At 34.6% G+C, this 18201-nt stretch overlaps 3 protein-coding genes across 7 annotated transcripts; 2 read left to right on the forward strand and 1 right to left on the reverse strand.

Annotated features, from left to right (window-relative positions):
* The first annotated feature begins 298 nt into the window (after positions 1 to 298).
* On the forward strand, positions 299 to 2367 carry LOC116344368 (zinc finger protein 813-like). The gene is made up of 7 exons (XM_031772870.1): positions 299 to 761; positions 842 to 941; positions 1012 to 1207; positions 1291 to 1444; positions 1565 to 1648; positions 1787 to 1951; positions 2017 to 2367. Exons 1-7 carry the CDS (start codon positions 393 to 395, stop codon positions 2338 to 2340), a joined length of 1392 nt encoding a protein of 463 aa, XP_031628730.1. The 5' UTR covers positions 299 to 392; the 3' UTR covers positions 2341 to 2367.
* On the reverse strand, positions 2355 to 8614 carry LOC116344367 (amyloid protein-binding protein 2). Of its 5 annotated transcripts, none has more exons than XM_031772869.1 (12): positions 8428 to 8614; positions 5662 to 6212; positions 5228 to 5344; positions 4852 to 5153; positions 4554 to 4781; positions 4297 to 4398; positions 4095 to 4200; positions 3721 to 3991; positions 3487 to 3632; positions 3245 to 3410; positions 3032 to 3183; positions 2355 to 2957 (listed from the first exon to the last, which is right to left on the reverse strand). In XM_031772869.1, the coding sequence occupies exons 2-12, from the start codon at positions 5812 to 5814 to the stop codon at positions 2844 to 2846; spliced, it is 1857 nt and encodes a 618-aa protein (XP_031628729.1). In that variant the 5' UTR covers positions 5815 to 6212; positions 8428 to 8614; the 3' UTR covers positions 2355 to 2843. The 5 variants fall into 5 exon arrangements, with proteins under 5 accessions (XP_031628729.1, XP_031628724.1, XP_031628726.1 ...); XM_031772864.1 differs by lacking the exon at positions 8428 to 8614 and adding an exon at positions 7838 to 8341; XM_031772866.1 differs by lacking the exon at positions 8428 to 8614 and adding an exon at positions 7838 to 8336 and having other exon boundaries at positions 5662 to 6227.
* Positions 8615 to 10147: 1533 nt separating this feature from the next.
* On the forward strand, positions 10148 to 16965 carry LOC116344366 (nuclear pore complex protein Nup153-like). Its single transcript, XM_031772863.1, has 7 exons — positions 10148 to 10656; positions 11016 to 11264; positions 11331 to 13610; positions 13701 to 15668; positions 15743 to 15877; positions 15968 to 16020; positions 16461 to 16965. The coding sequence occupies exons 1-7, from the start codon at positions 10585 to 10587 to the stop codon at positions 16546 to 16548; spliced, it is 4845 nt and encodes a 1614-aa protein (XP_031628723.1). The 5' UTR covers positions 10148 to 10584; the 3' UTR covers positions 16549 to 16965.
* Positions 16966 to 18201: the final 1236 nt, after the last annotated feature.

An 18201-nucleotide genomic window follows, 5' to 3' on the forward strand; every position in this document is an offset into this window, starting at 1 on the left:
GCTACAATCACTTTTATTGTTTTCACTCCATTTCAGCCCCTGGCGATATCTGGCTGAGCTGATTCATCTAGCTGAAAATATCTCAATATAATGTCTGATGGAAACATTCACATGATAAAAAAAAAGTATGAAACAAAATAAACTTGAAGTCAAAATGAACGTACCCCAATTCATTGGAACATATGATGATATTTGACATTTGAAAGAACTGTCAAACGATGGTGTTGTCTCTCTTTTTTTGATGCTCACAACAATTTTACGTTCGATTGTTTACATTTCTTTATATCATAGTAATCACACATTTTGGTGTAATGTGTGTTCCGTCTTTTTTTTTTTTTGTATGCATCAAATTATCCCTCTCACTTCCTTGTCGCGTGTTCAAATAAGTAAACATGAATACCGTATTTTTAGAGAAGATATGTCGGTGTTGTTTAAATGAAAGTGAATACATGACGAACTTATATGATCGAGTGATGGCAATAGAGTCATTCACATTTGAACAAAACTTTACGTATTCCGATTTGATACATTTGTGCACGAATATACGATGCGATTTTGACGTAGTCGATGACAATGAAATTGTTGAGTTACCACGAAATTTGTGCGAACCGTGTTTACAAGAATTAAAGACTTCATTTATATTCCGTAAAAAGGTTGAATCTAGCAATAATTTGTTACAAAAACAGACCATTGGTCAGACGGTCATAACCGAAGAAATAATTGAACTTGATCAAACAATAAACAACAGCAATAATGACAAGGTTTCTAAATATGTCTGCTTTAACGCCATACACCGTCTTTCATTCAATTTATTTCAAATGTGAAAATCTCTTCAATTCAGGAAAAATGTGACGATGAACAACGATTTGTGGTCGCCATAAATGAAGATAACTCTGAGAAGAATGACGCGTCCAATGAAGTTCAACTCCAAATTGTTTCAGGTAATAATATCGAATTATGTGCAAAATACTCAATTGGAAGTGATCAGTCATAATTGAATCGTTGCTTCAGTTCCCAATTTAGAATATCAAACTTCCAATTTGTGTAGAATATGCAAAAAAGTATTCCATTCTGAGTCGGATCTTCAAGCGCATAATCGACAACAACATCAACAGTACAAATGCAATGTATGCTCCAAGGAATTTCGTACGCAAAAGGGCTTTTCAACACACAGCAATTCACATGATGAACAAACAAACAAACAAAAGTGCGAAATACTATATTACCATATATAATTTCATTGAGTAGCTACTATGTTAAACGTTCATATATTTTTTTGTCTCAAATCAGGTTTCTTTGTTCAACGTGTGGTAAATTTTTCGGAACTAAACAACGACTTCAAGCTCATCAATCAACCCACTCTTGTAAAATGAACTATGTGTGTAGCGCATGTCACAAAAGATTTGCGACTGAGTCTCGTCTTCGGTGCCATCAACGTACTCATGTAAATAATACATTTCATTCGTGTTCGTTAATAATATAGATGGAGTAATCAATTATTAACATAAACTGTTTTATTAAGCAATTAACATAGTGATTTTTTTTCTTTCTTCGTTGACTGTAGACAGGAGAAAAGCCGTTTCAATGTAATTACTGTGACTTAACCTTTGCACAAGGTAACGCATTGAGGTGTCATAAACGTATACACGTACGTATATTAATTTATTTTGTAAATTGAATGTGCTTGAACAATTTTTTTTCGCAATAATTAATCAGAGTCTCTTTCTCTCTCTCATCTTTTCAATGCATACATATGCTTATGTGATCGGAATGATGTTGCATATAGACTGGTGAACGTCCATATCAGTGCTTAATCTGCCAAAAACGCTTCACACAAAACACAATTCTCAAAACTCACATGACATTGCACACGGGAAAGAAAATTAAATGTCCAGATTGTGATAGACTCTTTAGTCGTCGGTCAAATTTAATTTTACATCGTCGCGAACATGTAAGTGATTCTATTTAGATTCTCTGACCAGCACTCTGATTCAATTTTATTTGTTCTAATTCCAGACTGGCGAAAAACCCTATGCGTGTGAACATTGCCCAAAGCGATACAAGCAAAAAAGTCATCTGGATCAGCACATTGGTACACATTTGGGTGTAAAATATACATGTGAAATAAATGGATGTAATAAAGTTTACTCCAAGCGATGGTCATTAAAAGTGCACATGTTCACCCATTCACAAGTCAAGCCACATCAGTGCACAGAATGCGCTGCGGAATTTACACGACGCGACAAATTTAAAATTCACCTCAAATCAGTCCATGGCCTATTACCGACCGATCCAAATGCCACTGATTCCAATTTTCCTGTTCAAAACACAAACGAATAAATAAAAAGTCATCATTTTGTATATAAATTTAATGTTTTTTTTTTACTTTTGCTATCCAGTCAATAATATCTGGGTTTTTTTTAGAAAAGCAATGTGTATTATTTTTTTAAATTCTATTTCACATAGAAATATTAACGCGCACATCTATTGAATTACATCTTTCCTTCATTTTCTATCTCTTTGTAAATTATTTATTTTTTCTGTGTTTTTTTTTGCATAAAACAGTAATAAATAAACTAGATCAATTTTGTTTCAAATGGTACCTATAAATTGTGTTTGTCTGTGTGTATGTGTGTCTTACGTGTTCTCAATGCGACACCGAAAATGATAAAAAAGCGCTTCACAATTTTATTTAATTGATTAAATTGTTTTTCTTTTTGTAATTAGTTTAAATATATTTATGTTATTTTCAATTTTTTTGATGCTAGAGTTGCGTGGAGTAAATGATTTTTTTGATTTAAACTAATGAACGAAGTAAAAACTATTTAAGTTTTTCCTTAAATTTAATTATTATCAGACTCTACCACGGCCACATGTCGACTACACAAGTCAAAGAACTTTTCACGCACTTCATCTAATGTGATCTCCTCTTTAAGTTCGTTACCGGATGTTGAGACCTGTTTAGAAAAAGAAAACCGATTTGATTTGTTAAATTAATATCGAATTTGTAGATTGAATTTAATGGATTTACCTCTAAATTCCCCTCGCGAATCATTCGCCACGTGTCCAAAATGTTTGAATACTCTAAATATTTGTCAGTGTCGTTGAGTTGTTCATAAACATTACATAGTCCCTTGTAGTCGTACTCTAAGCCAGAGTAACTGCTACCAAACAGTCTTAAACCTAGAAGAGAAACGATTCATGATTTTCTTGATTTATTTTTTAAAATGCATGTTATACTCACTAATTGCAATACTCTTCAAATATAATTTTTCGGCTTCACGATATTTTTGCATATGGTAACTGTACAAAGAAGCTAAATGACCAATAGATAATCCAACCTCATAGTCGAAAGTACCAAGTAGATCACTTTTGATTTTGATGGCGCGTTTGTGCAACTCTTCGGCCTCCTGCAAAAACCAAAAAAGCAAAATTTTAGAAAAATTACGAAAAAATAGACGAACATTGTAATGAAAATAATTTTACGTGATATTTTGCCATGCTTTGATACAATCGACCAAGGTTGCCATAATGTTTGGCAGTTTGAACATTGACCTCTCCAAATGCATCGATTGTAATTTTCAATGCAGATTGATGTAATTCTTCGGCTTCAATCAGTAGGTTTTGATATTCTGAAGTAAAACGAATGATTTTAATTGTTTGTTTCCCTTGAAAACTGTTGTCATTTTAGCAAGTCATAATAAGATAAGTATTGTTTACCCGCTGTATCGCCGGCAAGACCATGGCCATTATCCAATGCGATTTCTTCTAAAATTAATGCCTTCACCCTTCGTGCGGATGACAGTAACAAATGATCTTTTGGCAAAAGTGAACGCAATATATCGATTGATTTGCAAATATGCTCACGAGCACTTTGGAAATTTCCCGAACTGTATTCTAAGACATACAATGCATACGATAAATCCTCTTCGGCTGTGGCCACAGCTAAATTTCTATTCCCATGAATCACAGTTTTAATATCCAATGCACGCTGTTTTGAATATATTCAATAAAAACGTGTTTTAATTTTTGTTTATCCAACCTGGATTATAAACAAGCTTTTAATTATGAATGCAAGTTTTATGGAAAATTACCGAATATGCTTGAACACTGTGAACAATATCATCGACATTCAACAAGAAGAACCCATAATCAAGCAATGTGTCTGCATATTTTTGATGACTTTCACCAAAGTAAGTTCTAAGAAAAGAACAACATTTAATGATAAAATTATGATTATTCATCGTACGACACATCGTACGGTACACAGTGACATATTGTATTTTGTTTTATTACCCCGCCATTTTAACAGCTTTCAGAATCAGAATTCTCGCTTTATCAAATTCACGTTTTACAACACACGCCTTAGCTGCAACACGAAGTACATCAATGGCAATTCTATATCGTTACAAAAGGCGACATGAGAAGAGGGAGAGAGAGAGAGGGAGAGAAAATCATCAGTGAACAATAAATACTTTTGATATCTCTAGCCGTGTTGTTTGTGGGTATTCATGTTTGTAAATCAAAAATAATAAAATCACTTGTTTACGCACTTGTTGGGTGTGGGTCCGTTTATTAATTGTAGTGCTTTGACGCTCCAGTCATAACTTAAATTGTAATCACTTTTGGCAAAATACAGCATCGACAACACTTTATAATAAGTAACAAGCAAATTGATTGGAACTTTCTCGATGCCAATGTGTGAAATGATATCATTAGCTTCTTGCTGGCTTTTACTTGCGTCAGCGAAACAACAAAATGCAACTTGTGCATGCAGTAATCTAGAGATAAATGAGAAGAAAAAAGTTCTTAGTCTATCAATAATTCTCACATTATCTTACTAATACTAACCTTTGTAAACAGTCCAATTTTACAATAATACTATTGTAATTGAGTTTTAGCGTATTAATGACATTCAAAATGGTAACCAGAACTTTTAAACTGTCCTGCAACCATCCCGATTCACTAAGAAATGTGCCGAGCCGCATGCCATTTTCGATTTGCTTCAAGCACATATCACGTGACATTAACAAATTATGATTTGAATTTTTCATAGGTGACGTTTTATAATGTGTTTGGAAATGATGATGTGTGTACATCGAAAATTTTGATGAAATTTCTGTTGATAGCTGTCGACCGCTACACATTAGGACCTAAAATGAATAATCATTTCAATTTTGCGTTGAACATCAACTTATTGACTCAGTCAGTTGTGACTGTAGCTTACCGAAAAACACTTGATCATTTTCTGTCTGGCTACTGCGTATTTTAGCAGTCTCATGAATATTGTTAAATTTGATAATTCATTATAGAGAATATCTCGTAAATCCTCCGATTCGCTCATCTAGTATTCATTCAAAATCAGTGTCGATTGCAAAGTGACGTCATTTTAATTTTAATTGTTTGTTTTATTTTAATTTATTTTTTCGTTGACATTGATTTGTGAAATGAGTAGAAGAAAAAAAAGAATGGTTAAACAACGTCAATTAACTCATCAGTTCAAGTGGCATACAGCACACTTAAAGTTAATTGCTGAATAATATAATTGCAAATAATCAGTTTAAATGTATAAATAAATAATTGACAATAAATTAAACGAAATCCAAATGTCGCCAAATAAAAGGTATAATTAATAATTAAAAGATATTTTTCTCAACTTACAGCCAAATAAATATCAGCCAAAATATTCGGTGGTAGCATTTGCAGGCCGTCAATTTCATCGAGTTGACTTGTTTTCGGTTGCAAGTTTTTGACATAGCTTACAATGCATTGGCTATATAACCGTTCCGGATTGTAATACGATTTCGACGCCATGACGATAAATTTTACGATTTTTTCGGTTTTTATTTCTAGTTTTGATAAATTACTGTGTGATCACTGTGTTGTTAAACTGATTTATGCGATTTTGTCTCACTTTCTATCGATTATGTAATACGAAAAACAAAACAATAAAATAGAACAAAAAACGCACAACAATTCTATAGAATTCAGTAGCATGTGCTTTGTGAACGAAAAATGTCGTCGACTCGTCGTGTGTGTTCTCTCACTACTGTGTGCTGTTTAGTAAGAACACCGAGTTAACTTGTGGTCGATACTTGATATACAATTGAAAATAGTCATGACTTCCGAAACGTTGAATAATATTCCTATAAGTCCGATGCAACCATGATGCAATCACTGTTTCTGCGTTTACTTTGATTTTTCTATTCAATCTGGAAGGAAAACAACTTTTGTTCATGTAACAATTGATTATGCTGAATTGTTTATCTAATTGGATTTCCTGTAAAATGAGTAATTAATGTTTAGTTTTCTTCGAACTGAACACTATTCTAAATTTAAGATCGCACAAAAGATATGACTTGTGATTTTTTTTGTTTTTTAAATAAAAAGATTTTCCAGTTGGCAGAATTTGCATCTAGAACATAACTCACGAATTTATTTGAATATAAATATTTATTCACTTTGTGATGCGTCAATAATGAAAATGTGCTGCAGACATAAAAAAAAAACATTACACAAATCTTGTGTGCGTTTGAAATCGACATTAAACGAATGTCACGGCTTGACTGTGCCACCACTGTGAACAAAATATACAAAGTAACAAGCACATTGAGATGAAAAAGCGTATTGTTGTATCGACAGAGAAATACTGAGTGAAAGAGAAAAAAACACAAAACGGCACACATATAGTGCTTACAATTGAGCTCGCAAACAGTGTTGCCTTGAAGTGTGTGCGCACGTACACACACAGTTCGATTGGAAAAAAGTAGATTATTATTTATCGTTCACCGTCTCTGTCACTCTATTTCTCTACACATACTAGTTGTACAACATCAGCCACAAATTCACTATTCTATTTTGCTTTTTTAGCTATTTCTTCGTCTCTTATGTGCAATGGTTGTGCTTCAATTGAATCCATACATTGTACGCGCAATTTCAATGTACTTTACTTTGGCTCATGTAACAATATGACTGATAGATACGTAATAAATAGTATGTACCTTGAAGTAGTCAACAACGACGACGACGTCGTCATATAATTTTTCGTGAGCGAATTTCGTTACATGTGTTTTTGTTAAATCATCGTGCATTTTCTGAGTCTCTATTCATTGTTCTCTCGCTCTTTCTCTAACACTCACATTTTCCTTTTCAATAAATGACTCAATCGCTGTTATTCGATATCACTCAACGGTACACAAATGTGCATGGTTCGATGCTTTGTATGAACAAGATTCTTGAAATTACAGTTCAAAATCAAAAACCAAACGAAATCATTAAAAACGGATGGTGATTACAGTTGTCTATTTTCAGTATTTATTCATCTTCAGCGTGTTGAACAAAGTACACTTGGCGATCTTCGGTTGCATTCGAATGTAGAACGATAAAGCCGAAGTATCTCTTAATACCGTATCTTATATTTACACATTGATTGCATCGAACATATGTTTTATTTTTTCATAAAAAATTTGATGACTGCCTAGGGAAGTTTCGTTCTCATGTCTTTTACAATTATCAACAACATCATATATTCAACTGAAATAAAATATTATTGCTTGCACATTTTCTATCTGAAATTTTGCAGACAATACGGGAAATTGCCCACACAATTTATTTTTAATAATGAAAAAAGATATTCGTTTCTGTTTAATTGGATGCTTATGCTTTGTAGTCACTCGAAAAAAAAAACGAAATGATTTTATATTAAGAATTTTGGCATGAAATGTGTGTGTTTTTCTAGTGTATTGGAACAATTTTAAAAATATATTAATTATATCGGCAAACAACAAGTAAACAATCACATTTTATTTATGTCCAATTGAATGGTACAGAAACTTACAATCAAATAAGAAAAATGGTCTTATGAAAAAAAAATCCTTTGAACACTGGTTCCTTTTTATCTTAAAATATGTATGTTTTCACTACTATGTGTCGATGTCTGACTATCATTTTCACAGAAACAAACTTTTCATTTTTGTGTATTTCTCGGTTTTGCTTGTGCCTCGTATTTTTCTTCGCTTCTGGAATACATCAAATGGCGCATGACAAAAATGAATTGAAATGTCAATAGACTCGTACTGTATATATACTGTGTGTATATGTTGTTGAAAACACATACACGCTCTTTTCTCACTCGTCTCTCTGTGTGTTGTCTGTCGTTTGTTTGATTTCGCGCTAGAATGCAGCGTTCGCCGGACTCATATGTCCATGTGTTTGTTCGGTTTCAGTATCGTCTGCACAATCTATTTATAGTTGTGTGTGCTGTTTGTGTCATTCCATTATTTTTTTCAAAAAGACTTTCTGGAATACTTAGAATTGCATAGAATACATGTATTCATGCATACAACACATGCATACGTTTACTCTACGGCTGAAATAACGAACACACTCGAAATCCAAAACAGTTGAAAAAAAAAGTCATTGATTTACCGTTTTTTTTTCCTCCTTTCGGTTTTGCACAACACCAAAAATGTCAACAGCACCAATTAGCAATTCAATGGCTTGGTCACCTTTTTACCGCGTTGAAATTTTTTTAAACTCAAAAGTTCAATTTCGACACTTTATCGGTGTGATGCTGCGCGCTATTTTATTAATAACAACCGTTCATCGTCACAGTGTAAATATCTCTTTTATTTTCAACTGAAATGAAACAATTTTATAAACCAGTATCTTATCTTTATGAATTCGTCTATTTATGTACCCGCCAAGGTGGATGGAAAATAAAAATACACAAAGTGCTCTTATTTGTGCATGTTGTTGTGCGCACTTTATGAAACAATAAACAACAAGAACAAATTTAAATAAAGATTTAAAACAGAAAAGAAAACAAGAAACAAAATGATCCAACTGCAACGAATCGCGCAGTTCATCGACTTAAACAAAAATAGTTCGCGCAAGTTTATTTATTTTATTTTTCGGACAACACAAAACCGTACACAACAAACAAACACTTATTATTTTTATTTTTTGTGAGAAGATTTGTTCAATTTTTCATGCAACAAGTGATTGACCGACGTTCAGAATGATATGTATGCACCTCATCCGTTCGCTGGCTGCATAACAATTACCAAAAATGATACGAGCGTGCAGACTTGTGTAGTCGACCGAAGTCGCACCACAATATCATTATTGAAGGAGGGATACATAATAAAATCATCCATTTTGATCTTTTATTTTTAAATGTTCCATTTTTTCATTGATATTTAATTTAAAAAAAAACGAACTGACACCAATCAAGCCAAGCATTTACGCAATTCTGTATAATTGAATGATCTTTTTTCTCTGTCGTTTTGGGTAATTTTCTTGTCATCTGCATTGAAACGATAATGAATTCGCGTTAAGTCTTTTTGAGTTTATCGCACACGAAACACAGCAAGTAACACACAGCCTCAAGAGAATGAATAGCTGTGATAATCGATAAATTTTATTTTAAAAATAAAAAAAAAAGCAAAACCATAAGGACGGTCAATTTTCAAGGAGACAAATATCGTTTTATATCCAAAAGACCTACATTATTTTTGCAGTTAATTATGCAACGTAGAACACAATTCAATTGTATTCGATTGGAGGTCAATGCCTCAAAGTGAAAGTTTAACCAGCGACAATACAACGAATGTAAAGCGCACGGCTGGCACATTTCGCTTATATTGGTGTCTCTCGAAGCAAATATTGCAACCACATATGACTTTTTTTTAAAGCAAAGTTACGCAATCAGTCGACCTTACTGCACTCCAATTCCAGAACCAGATCGAAATTAAGTTGACACCGTTTTTTATTTCTGTATTCGTTCATCTATCGAGAATTTTCGTAACAAGTCGCATTCAATATGAATGGCTTTTTTAACTGAGAAAAAAAAGGGAAAAAAATTAGAATTTAATTTTCCCGGGCATTGTTATTAGATCCATTTTTCCAGTCAAATAAAAAATATTTGTAAAAATTCCAGGAGAGAGAGAGAGAGAGTGGTAAAATAGCGACACATACAGAACGGTTCCGTGAATCGACCTAAACATTTGACAGACTTTTTCGGTGATTTGCAACCAACTTCAGGACAGTGCTGTATACAGAATACACAGTACTAACACGCGCGCTTCTATACATAAGCTAAAAAAATATTTTATTTGTGTGCAAACTCCAATGTGTTGGTTCGTCAAGCGAGATCGCCATTTTTAGTTTCTCACACACACGATGTGTGTGGCGATAAATGAAAAGTCGGAAATATAGTGAAAAAAAGTAAAAATCGTCGCAAAGTGTTTTATTTTAGTTGGATATTATATTTGTTGGTTTTATCTACAAAAAAACAATTGCTTTACAAACGCATAAGATCATCATAAAATACCACACAAATTTTGAGTTGAATACGAAAATAAAAGAAATCAGTGATTTTACATTAGAATAGCGCAACAAAGCACACTTCAATGTGTTTGCAATATAAAAAGTCAAAGTCTTATGGGTGAATTAGCGCGAGAAAACCAAGCGAAAAACCACAAACTAAACTCTTTTTAAGTGTGTGTGAAACTGATTTAGGCTTTAGAAAACAGGCAGTCGAAAAAAATAAATAATTTTTGAAGAATATCGTCAGTGTCAAAAATGGATGAAAACGATTCACCGCAAAATCGGAGCAACGATGAAGCTGAATTATCCAAATCGTTTGATGAAAATGTAAGTGTGAATATATTTCGCCAATTTCAACTGTGCAATGAACGTCTTCAACCGAGCGTTGCACACATTCATTTAAAGTGTCATTTTGTGCAACTAACCAATTCTCTTGGCCGTATGAATAAAGGATTTGCGCCATTTTTTTGTAATTTATTAATTTTAAATCGAAAATTTTATGAGTCGAAAAGGTCAAGATATCAGCATTCGATTAACATTACACATTTTAAATATAACCTCAAAATTTCCGTTTTGACCACTGTCGTCTCTTATTCTTTGAGTTAAATCAATACTATAATATAGATGATTTGAATAATTTCCATTCTATTGAAAATGCGAACTTATATTTTTATTTATTTTGACAGTCAATCATAGGAAAAATGAAAGTTGGCGTATCGAGAATATTGCCAAATTCATTATCCAAGTGGCTGTCACCAAAGGTAGATGTTACCAATACTCGACGTCGTCGACACGAGGAAATCGATTCGGATGAGGACAATGTGGCTGCCATTCGTAGAAATTCTCCGCCAACCACCATTACAACAGATAGTCGATATCAAACAACACCACAATTATCCGCACCGCCGCCAAATAAAAAGAAGAAAACATTTACCGTAAGTGCAACTTTCGAACTACGTGCATAGGCATTTCATCCAAATGCTCATTTTTTTTTGTTTTAGGAATTTTTGAATCGAAACACATATGATTTGTTCTCAACAACCACCACACCGTCAATAGGCGAACGAAACAATATCGTTTCGTCAACGTTGATTGACGATGTGTCTCATAGTAGAAATGTAAAACAATTCAATCGATATTCAACACTTGAAAATGGTCAACATGCCACCGCAGCCGCCGCCGGTATTGCTTCTGCTTCGAATGCCTATGCTGATGAATCACCGCGTGAAAATGATCGTTATAACAACGATGAAGCGTCATCATCGCAAAACCGTGATAAACCAACAAATTTATTCACCGTCAATAACGATTCGTCTGTGGTGAATTTTTCCGCACATTTACAACGCGCCAAATCACTATTTACAAATCGTTCGTATTTATCACCACGTCTTAAAAATTATCGTATGCGCAATCCACGTTCCTCGTTGTACAGAAGTACGTCATCATTGTGTGACAACAATAGTGTTTCATCGAATGCATCGAGTGCAATGTCATCACCATTTTATAATGGTCAGACGACATTTGGTGGTGCATCGGCAACATCAAGACGAATGAGCGCCGCAACAACAGCCGATATTCAAATGCACCATCGACCAAAGGTACCAACAAATTTGGTTACATCACGGTCTACATCGTCGCTAAATACAATCGGTGGTACATCATCATCGGCATCAATGTCAACAACCGCCAAACGTATTTTAGATGTAATGAGCAAATACAATACCCCACTCACCGAAGTTCGACGCATTTCGAATGCATTACCATCGATTGCCGAAACAACTGCGATAAATAAACGAAAATCGATATTGGAATTGGAAATGACAAGCACAACAAATGACAATGAAAAATCGAAACGTACACTATTGAAACCGAATACGCCATACAATCGCCCATTCGGACGAAATCCGGTTGAATCGACGCTTATAACTGAGCTTCATGTTCCCTCAATGCCTGAATTATTGCAATTGAAAAAATTTGCCACAAACACAGTGAAAATTCGCGACATAGCCAACAAATCCGATAATATTTTGAATAGGCCTGTTTCCTCGGTAGCCGCGGAATTTAAATTGTCGACAACGACAACAAAGAGCGGATCTGAAATAGATAAACGAGCAAAAGCCGATATCGATGTTAGCAACAATAATAAATTCGTAAATAATAAAAATGACGCAATGTCGACAAAAATGTCGAGTAGTGCAAACGATGCGAATAAAGAGCATCGAAATAAAATTCGTAATAATTTAACCAAACGAAATTTGGGCAAACGTGCTGCCGATGATGATGCAATGCCAGAACCGGTAAATTTGCCAAACATCTCATTGGTATTGGATAAAAAGGCTGAAATAAAATTTTCGGAACCATTAAAATTACCGAATGCCACCGATCAAAAGTTCAACATCGGTAACAATGCATTGGATAATGGTCCACAAATTGGAATTCCATTCAAATTTAAGAGCTCCAACACAAATACCATCAGCGCGTCCGCCACCAAGGAATGCAAACGTACGAATGGAAACACTAGCGAAAATTTGAAAAAGTTTGACATAAGTCCAACAAAGCCGGCATTGTCAACATCATTGTCGTCATCATCAACGGCAGCTTCATTTAATACATACATCAGCGCTGATCTCGCTGATAAATCACAGCAAGCGCGAAAGATTTCCAGGGAATCAACATCTGTTTATCGATTCAGTGAACCGATTATCGTTAAAACAACGGCGCAAAATTCATTTGGCAAACAGTACAATAGTTTCGGTGATATTAGTACAAATTACAAATTCAGCGAACCAATTTACGTGACTGATGACACATCGAATGAATTACTCAAAAACGACACATCCAAAACATTCGGCAATTTTAAATTTGATCCAAAACAAATAAAAGGTGTTCCAAGTGATAGCGGTATTGCGGACACACAATCATCGTTTGGTTCGAATTTCAGTAAATCAACGGTAAAATCAACACTAACCAGCGAATTCGGTAAATCAACACCATCATTTGGTGCACAAGTTAAAGAAGACGATACATTCAAATCACTCGTAGCCAAACAAAAGCAAGGCAAGTGGTCTTGCAAAGATTGTAGTGTATCAAATGAATTGACAGTTGATAAATGTGTATGTTGCGGCTCAGCAAAAATAAACGAAGGTACAACAATAGCAACTGTGAAAAGTACACAAAGCCAACCAGCCGCCGCCGCCGTTGATGATGTATTCAAATCAATTGTGGCCAAACAAAAACAATCCAAATGGGAATGCAACGATTGCATGACACAAAACAATCAGGTAAATTATTTAGTTTTATTTATAATTTTTATTAGGTATTATTATTCAAATATATTTCGAAAATGTATTAATCGTAATGTTTTTCGTCAGACCGAATCGAAATGCCTTTGTTGTGGTGGTGCCAATCCAAATGCATCATCGACAAATGTTACCGATAGTAAACCAGTGCCGATAAAACCATCATATAGTTTCGGTACGTTGCCATCGTCGTCGTCGTCGACAAGTAACACATCAGCTGCCTCAAATCAGCCCATCGACAGTGTATTCAAGTCGATTGTTGACAAACAAAAGAGCACATGGAAATGTTCTGCATGTCTCAATGCGAATGAAGTAACGAAATCAAAATGTGCATGCTGCGAACAGTCACGAGATGTAACAAAGGGTGCTACAACTAGTGGGACTGTACCGGCTAAATCACAAATCTCCTTTGGCAATAGTTCAACATTTGCTCCAGTAAAAAGTGGTTTTTCATTCGGTTCTAATGCAGATACGGCTGTAGGCGCTACATCATCATCATCATCATCATTTCCCTTTGGTAATCTAGCCGCTGCAAAAACAATGCCAGCGGCTCCATTTTCATTCGGAAATTTAAAAAATAGCGAATCCGTTACCAAAACAAATACTTCAATAAATGATGGCAAAACTGAAACGGAAGAAGCCAAAGGTTCGTCGGTACAAAAAACACCCGAAAAAGCACCCGCTACGATTGCACCATTTTCATTTGGAAAACCACCCGTCTTGCCTTCAACGAGTAAAGTCGAAACAACCGCACCGAAAGTAGAGGCTGCATCAACGACACCCGATAGCATTTTTAAATCGATTGTTGATAAACAAAAGAGCTCATCGTGGGAATGTTCAACTTGCATGGCGAAAAATTCCAATAATGATGTAAAATGTATGTGCTGTGAAACGCCAAAAGATGGTAGTGCGTCAAAAGATCAAATAAAGAAAGAATTTAGCCTTGAATCGAGCCAGAAATTCGTATTCGGCACTCAGAGCAGTAACCTATTTAGTTTTGGTTCAAAGCAAGATAATAAAAATAGTATTCAAATTGGCACTTCATCCAGTAGTACAAGTACGCCAACCACATCATTGTCGTCGACAACAACAGAAACCCCAACTGCATCGTCGTCCACATCGAACTTATTTGGAAGCAGTCAAGCACCGACAGTCTCTTTTACAGCCAACAAACCGAGCACAACAGCAAGTCAGCAAGCGTCTGTATTTGGTGGATTTACATTTGGATCGTCATCGGTTGCTTCACCCATTTTTGGTAGTAAACCATCAAAAGATGAAACCGATACTGGTACATCGTCAACATCAAACACTAAAAGCATTACCGTTTTGGACAATATTTTGGTTAAACCGGCCGCCTCGACGAACGGACCGACTGAATCAACACCAGCACCGTTTGTTTTCGGTCAAGGTTTTGCCACAACAGCATCAACTACAACCGATGATCCAGCTAAGGCGCAAAAACGACCAAACTCGGAATCATCTGATAACAACGTCCTCAGCAAATTTCCAGCTACAACCCCCGCTGCTTTAAGTGCTGGTAATTCGTTTATGTTTGGTCAAACCCAAAACACCAATACTTTTAGCAACACCAATACCTTTAGTGCCATTGCATCAAATCCAACGTCAAATCTTGCACAAGTATCGAATACTACTCAAACGACAACACCGACCACACAGAACACTTCCACATTTGGATTTGGCGCGCCTAAACCAACATCAACAAATGCATTTACAAATGTACAGCCGTCATTTTTCAATGCGACTAACAATGCAGCATCATCAACACCCGCCGCAAGTCCATTTGGTGGCAGCGGAAGTAATGCGAATGCTAGTAATGCATTTCCGGTATTCGGCGGTAATGCCTTTTCATCGCCATCATCGTCATCGCAACAGGCACCTCCAAACACCGCTCAACCCGTCTTTGGTAGTAGTATTTTTGCACCGCCTGCCGCTACACAACCAACACTCGGAGGCTTCAAAGCTGGCTCTACATTCGGAAGCTCAACACCTGCTTTGGGAACTTCCTCACTGAATACTGCAGTAAGTATTCGAGTAAAAAAAACCATTGTCATTTTATTCATTGCAATTTGATAAATATCCATTCTGAATTCCAGGCACAACCACAAGCAACGCCGGGTCTATTTGGTGCAAGTAACAACAATCAAAGTGAACCACCAAAACCAGGTGGATTCAATTTTTCACTCAACACACCACCAACTTTTAATTTCGGTCAACAAAACACTCAACAGGTAAAAAGCCTTAAACAATCATTAAACATTAAACTATTATCATTTTAAAATTGTATGACATTAAATTCGTTTATTACTTTTAATGAATAGGCAAATGTACCGTTCCAGTTCGGTGCACCAGCTGAAGCACCAAATATGTTTGCGTAAGTATCAACTTTGTTTATTGAATAGGGGTTATCAGATTTGAGATCAAATGATTTGACAAATCAACAAATGATTGCTCTACAATAAAAACAGCATATCAAAGCGAAACAAGACGTTTTTTTACATAGATTTGCTGTTGTAGTTTGTATGAATAGCAACAACAAATCTATATAAAAAAACATCTAGTTTCGCTTTGATATGCAACCATTTAACATGCTGCTTTTTTCTAGAGCAATCAAATCATGATTTGAGATGATGCATTCAAATCATTGAAAAAATAACTTAAATACAAATTTTTTATGAAACATTTATAACTTTCTTGAATTTTTCATCGCATGATTTCATTTGAGTTGGTCCAAATCAACAAAATAATTTACAAATCGCGGTCAATAAAATAATTTAACTAATCGTTTGAACTATTTTTCATGTACATATGAAGAGCTCAACCGGGAAATGCGGCGGCTATTCAGCAACGACGAAAAATTCGACCAATTCGTCGTGTCAATCGACCTTCAACGCAGTTTTAGACTAATTATGTCAATAATATGATCTTGATACGATTAGCAGCCATACACGCAATAGATGAAAGTGTTCTATTCAACAATATAGATTGCAGCGCTCTTATTAATTAAAAAATACAACAGAATTAAATGCCTAGTTCATAATTGTGAATACATTTTTGTAAACAATACACTCACACACACACACACAAATCAACCAACTATACGCAAAGAGTTCAATCTTCGCTCTACTTTAAACATTATTATCATTAACAACAGACAAAATAAACCAAAACCATGATAATAATCAATAATTTAAAAGAAAATTTTCATTTTTCGAAAATGTCTGCATAAATAGTTTTCATCTCTTTTTTGTTTTAAAATCAAACTGCAAAACTTATGTCGGTGAATAATTGTAACAAAGGTATAAAACTAAGAAACAAATCAATGTTTTTTTTTTCTTACTTTAATTTTAAGTGAAAATGAATAGGGAGTTTTCGGATAGGTGAGCAAGACTAAATAAACATGCTCAAATTATTGTTTCTTTTTGGACATTTTTGGTTACAGAATATTATTCAATTCAGTTTCGTCTTGTTAATCGAAACGCGCATGTAAAACGATGTTTTTCATTTCAAACAACTACATTTAAACGCAGTTTTGTTGATTTATTACGTGATCAAGTTATCTGTATACCGATTTATTGTTTATTTTTATTGAAAGAAATATGAAGAAAAAAAAGAAACTTTTTTGTTGTTAGAAGCACGTATACAAACAATAGCGGACTGTGCGATAAAAAAAGGGAAACTAAAAACAAAAGCGGATCCAATTTATAAAAGGATTTATGTGAATTTATATAATTAAAATACGATTAGAAATGGAAATAAAACAAAAAAAAAGGGAAATCATTATTAAGTTCTGTACGAAATATTGTATAAAACCATTTTGAAACTAAAACTAAATAAAAAGAAAAAAAAACTCATCTCCACATTTAAAAAAATGGTATGTAAAAAAAATCATAACTTGTTTTCATTTAGACGATGATTTCGCATCTTTTTTTCATTTGCCGGATACGACTTTTGCTGTAATCTGTAAAAGAGTGTTAAATTATGCATTTCCTCCTGGCTGTACGTTCATAGACAAATGTTATCGTGTATGTATATTTAATATGTCATCTTCCCACTCCTCTCCCGCATTGAGAAGTTAATTCAATGATTTGAGTTTTTTTTATTACAATCAAATTCGTCATCGAACGTTGGCCCATACTTGATTTAAAACTTGATCTTGAGTGATATTCGTGATGGGAAAGAAACAACATTTTTCGAAATCGAAGTGAATCAGCGCAGGTGACGTAAACACCAAATAAGCGAAATTCCAACGTGTTACGAGTGCTTGTAACGTAAATGCGGCACACATATGATCAATCGGTTAAATTGTGCTGAGAATCGATGCGACACCGCTGTACGGTACGTTGCTTGTTCGCTAATAGCTTCTTAATTCGTACGCGTTGTATCGAATACATTTTGATTAATAACAATAACCATATTTGGTATATTCGCGTACAGTTTACCCAGTTCTTTACTCAATCGCATTGTATGAAATCACTTTCGTTGACTTTTTTGCTTTAAACACTTGGGCGCTATCATATTTCCGCGCTTATAGCTGTTGATCGCGTATGCTTCT

This window comes from Contarinia nasturtii, unplaced genomic scaffold (genome assembly GCF_009176525.2).
Source record: "Contarinia nasturtii isolate CC-2019 unplaced genomic scaffold, AAFC_CNas_1.1 Cnas_scaffold_1037, whole genome shotgun sequence".
NCBI lineage: Eukaryota > Metazoa > Arthropoda > Insecta > Diptera > Cecidomyiidae > Contarinia > Contarinia nasturtii.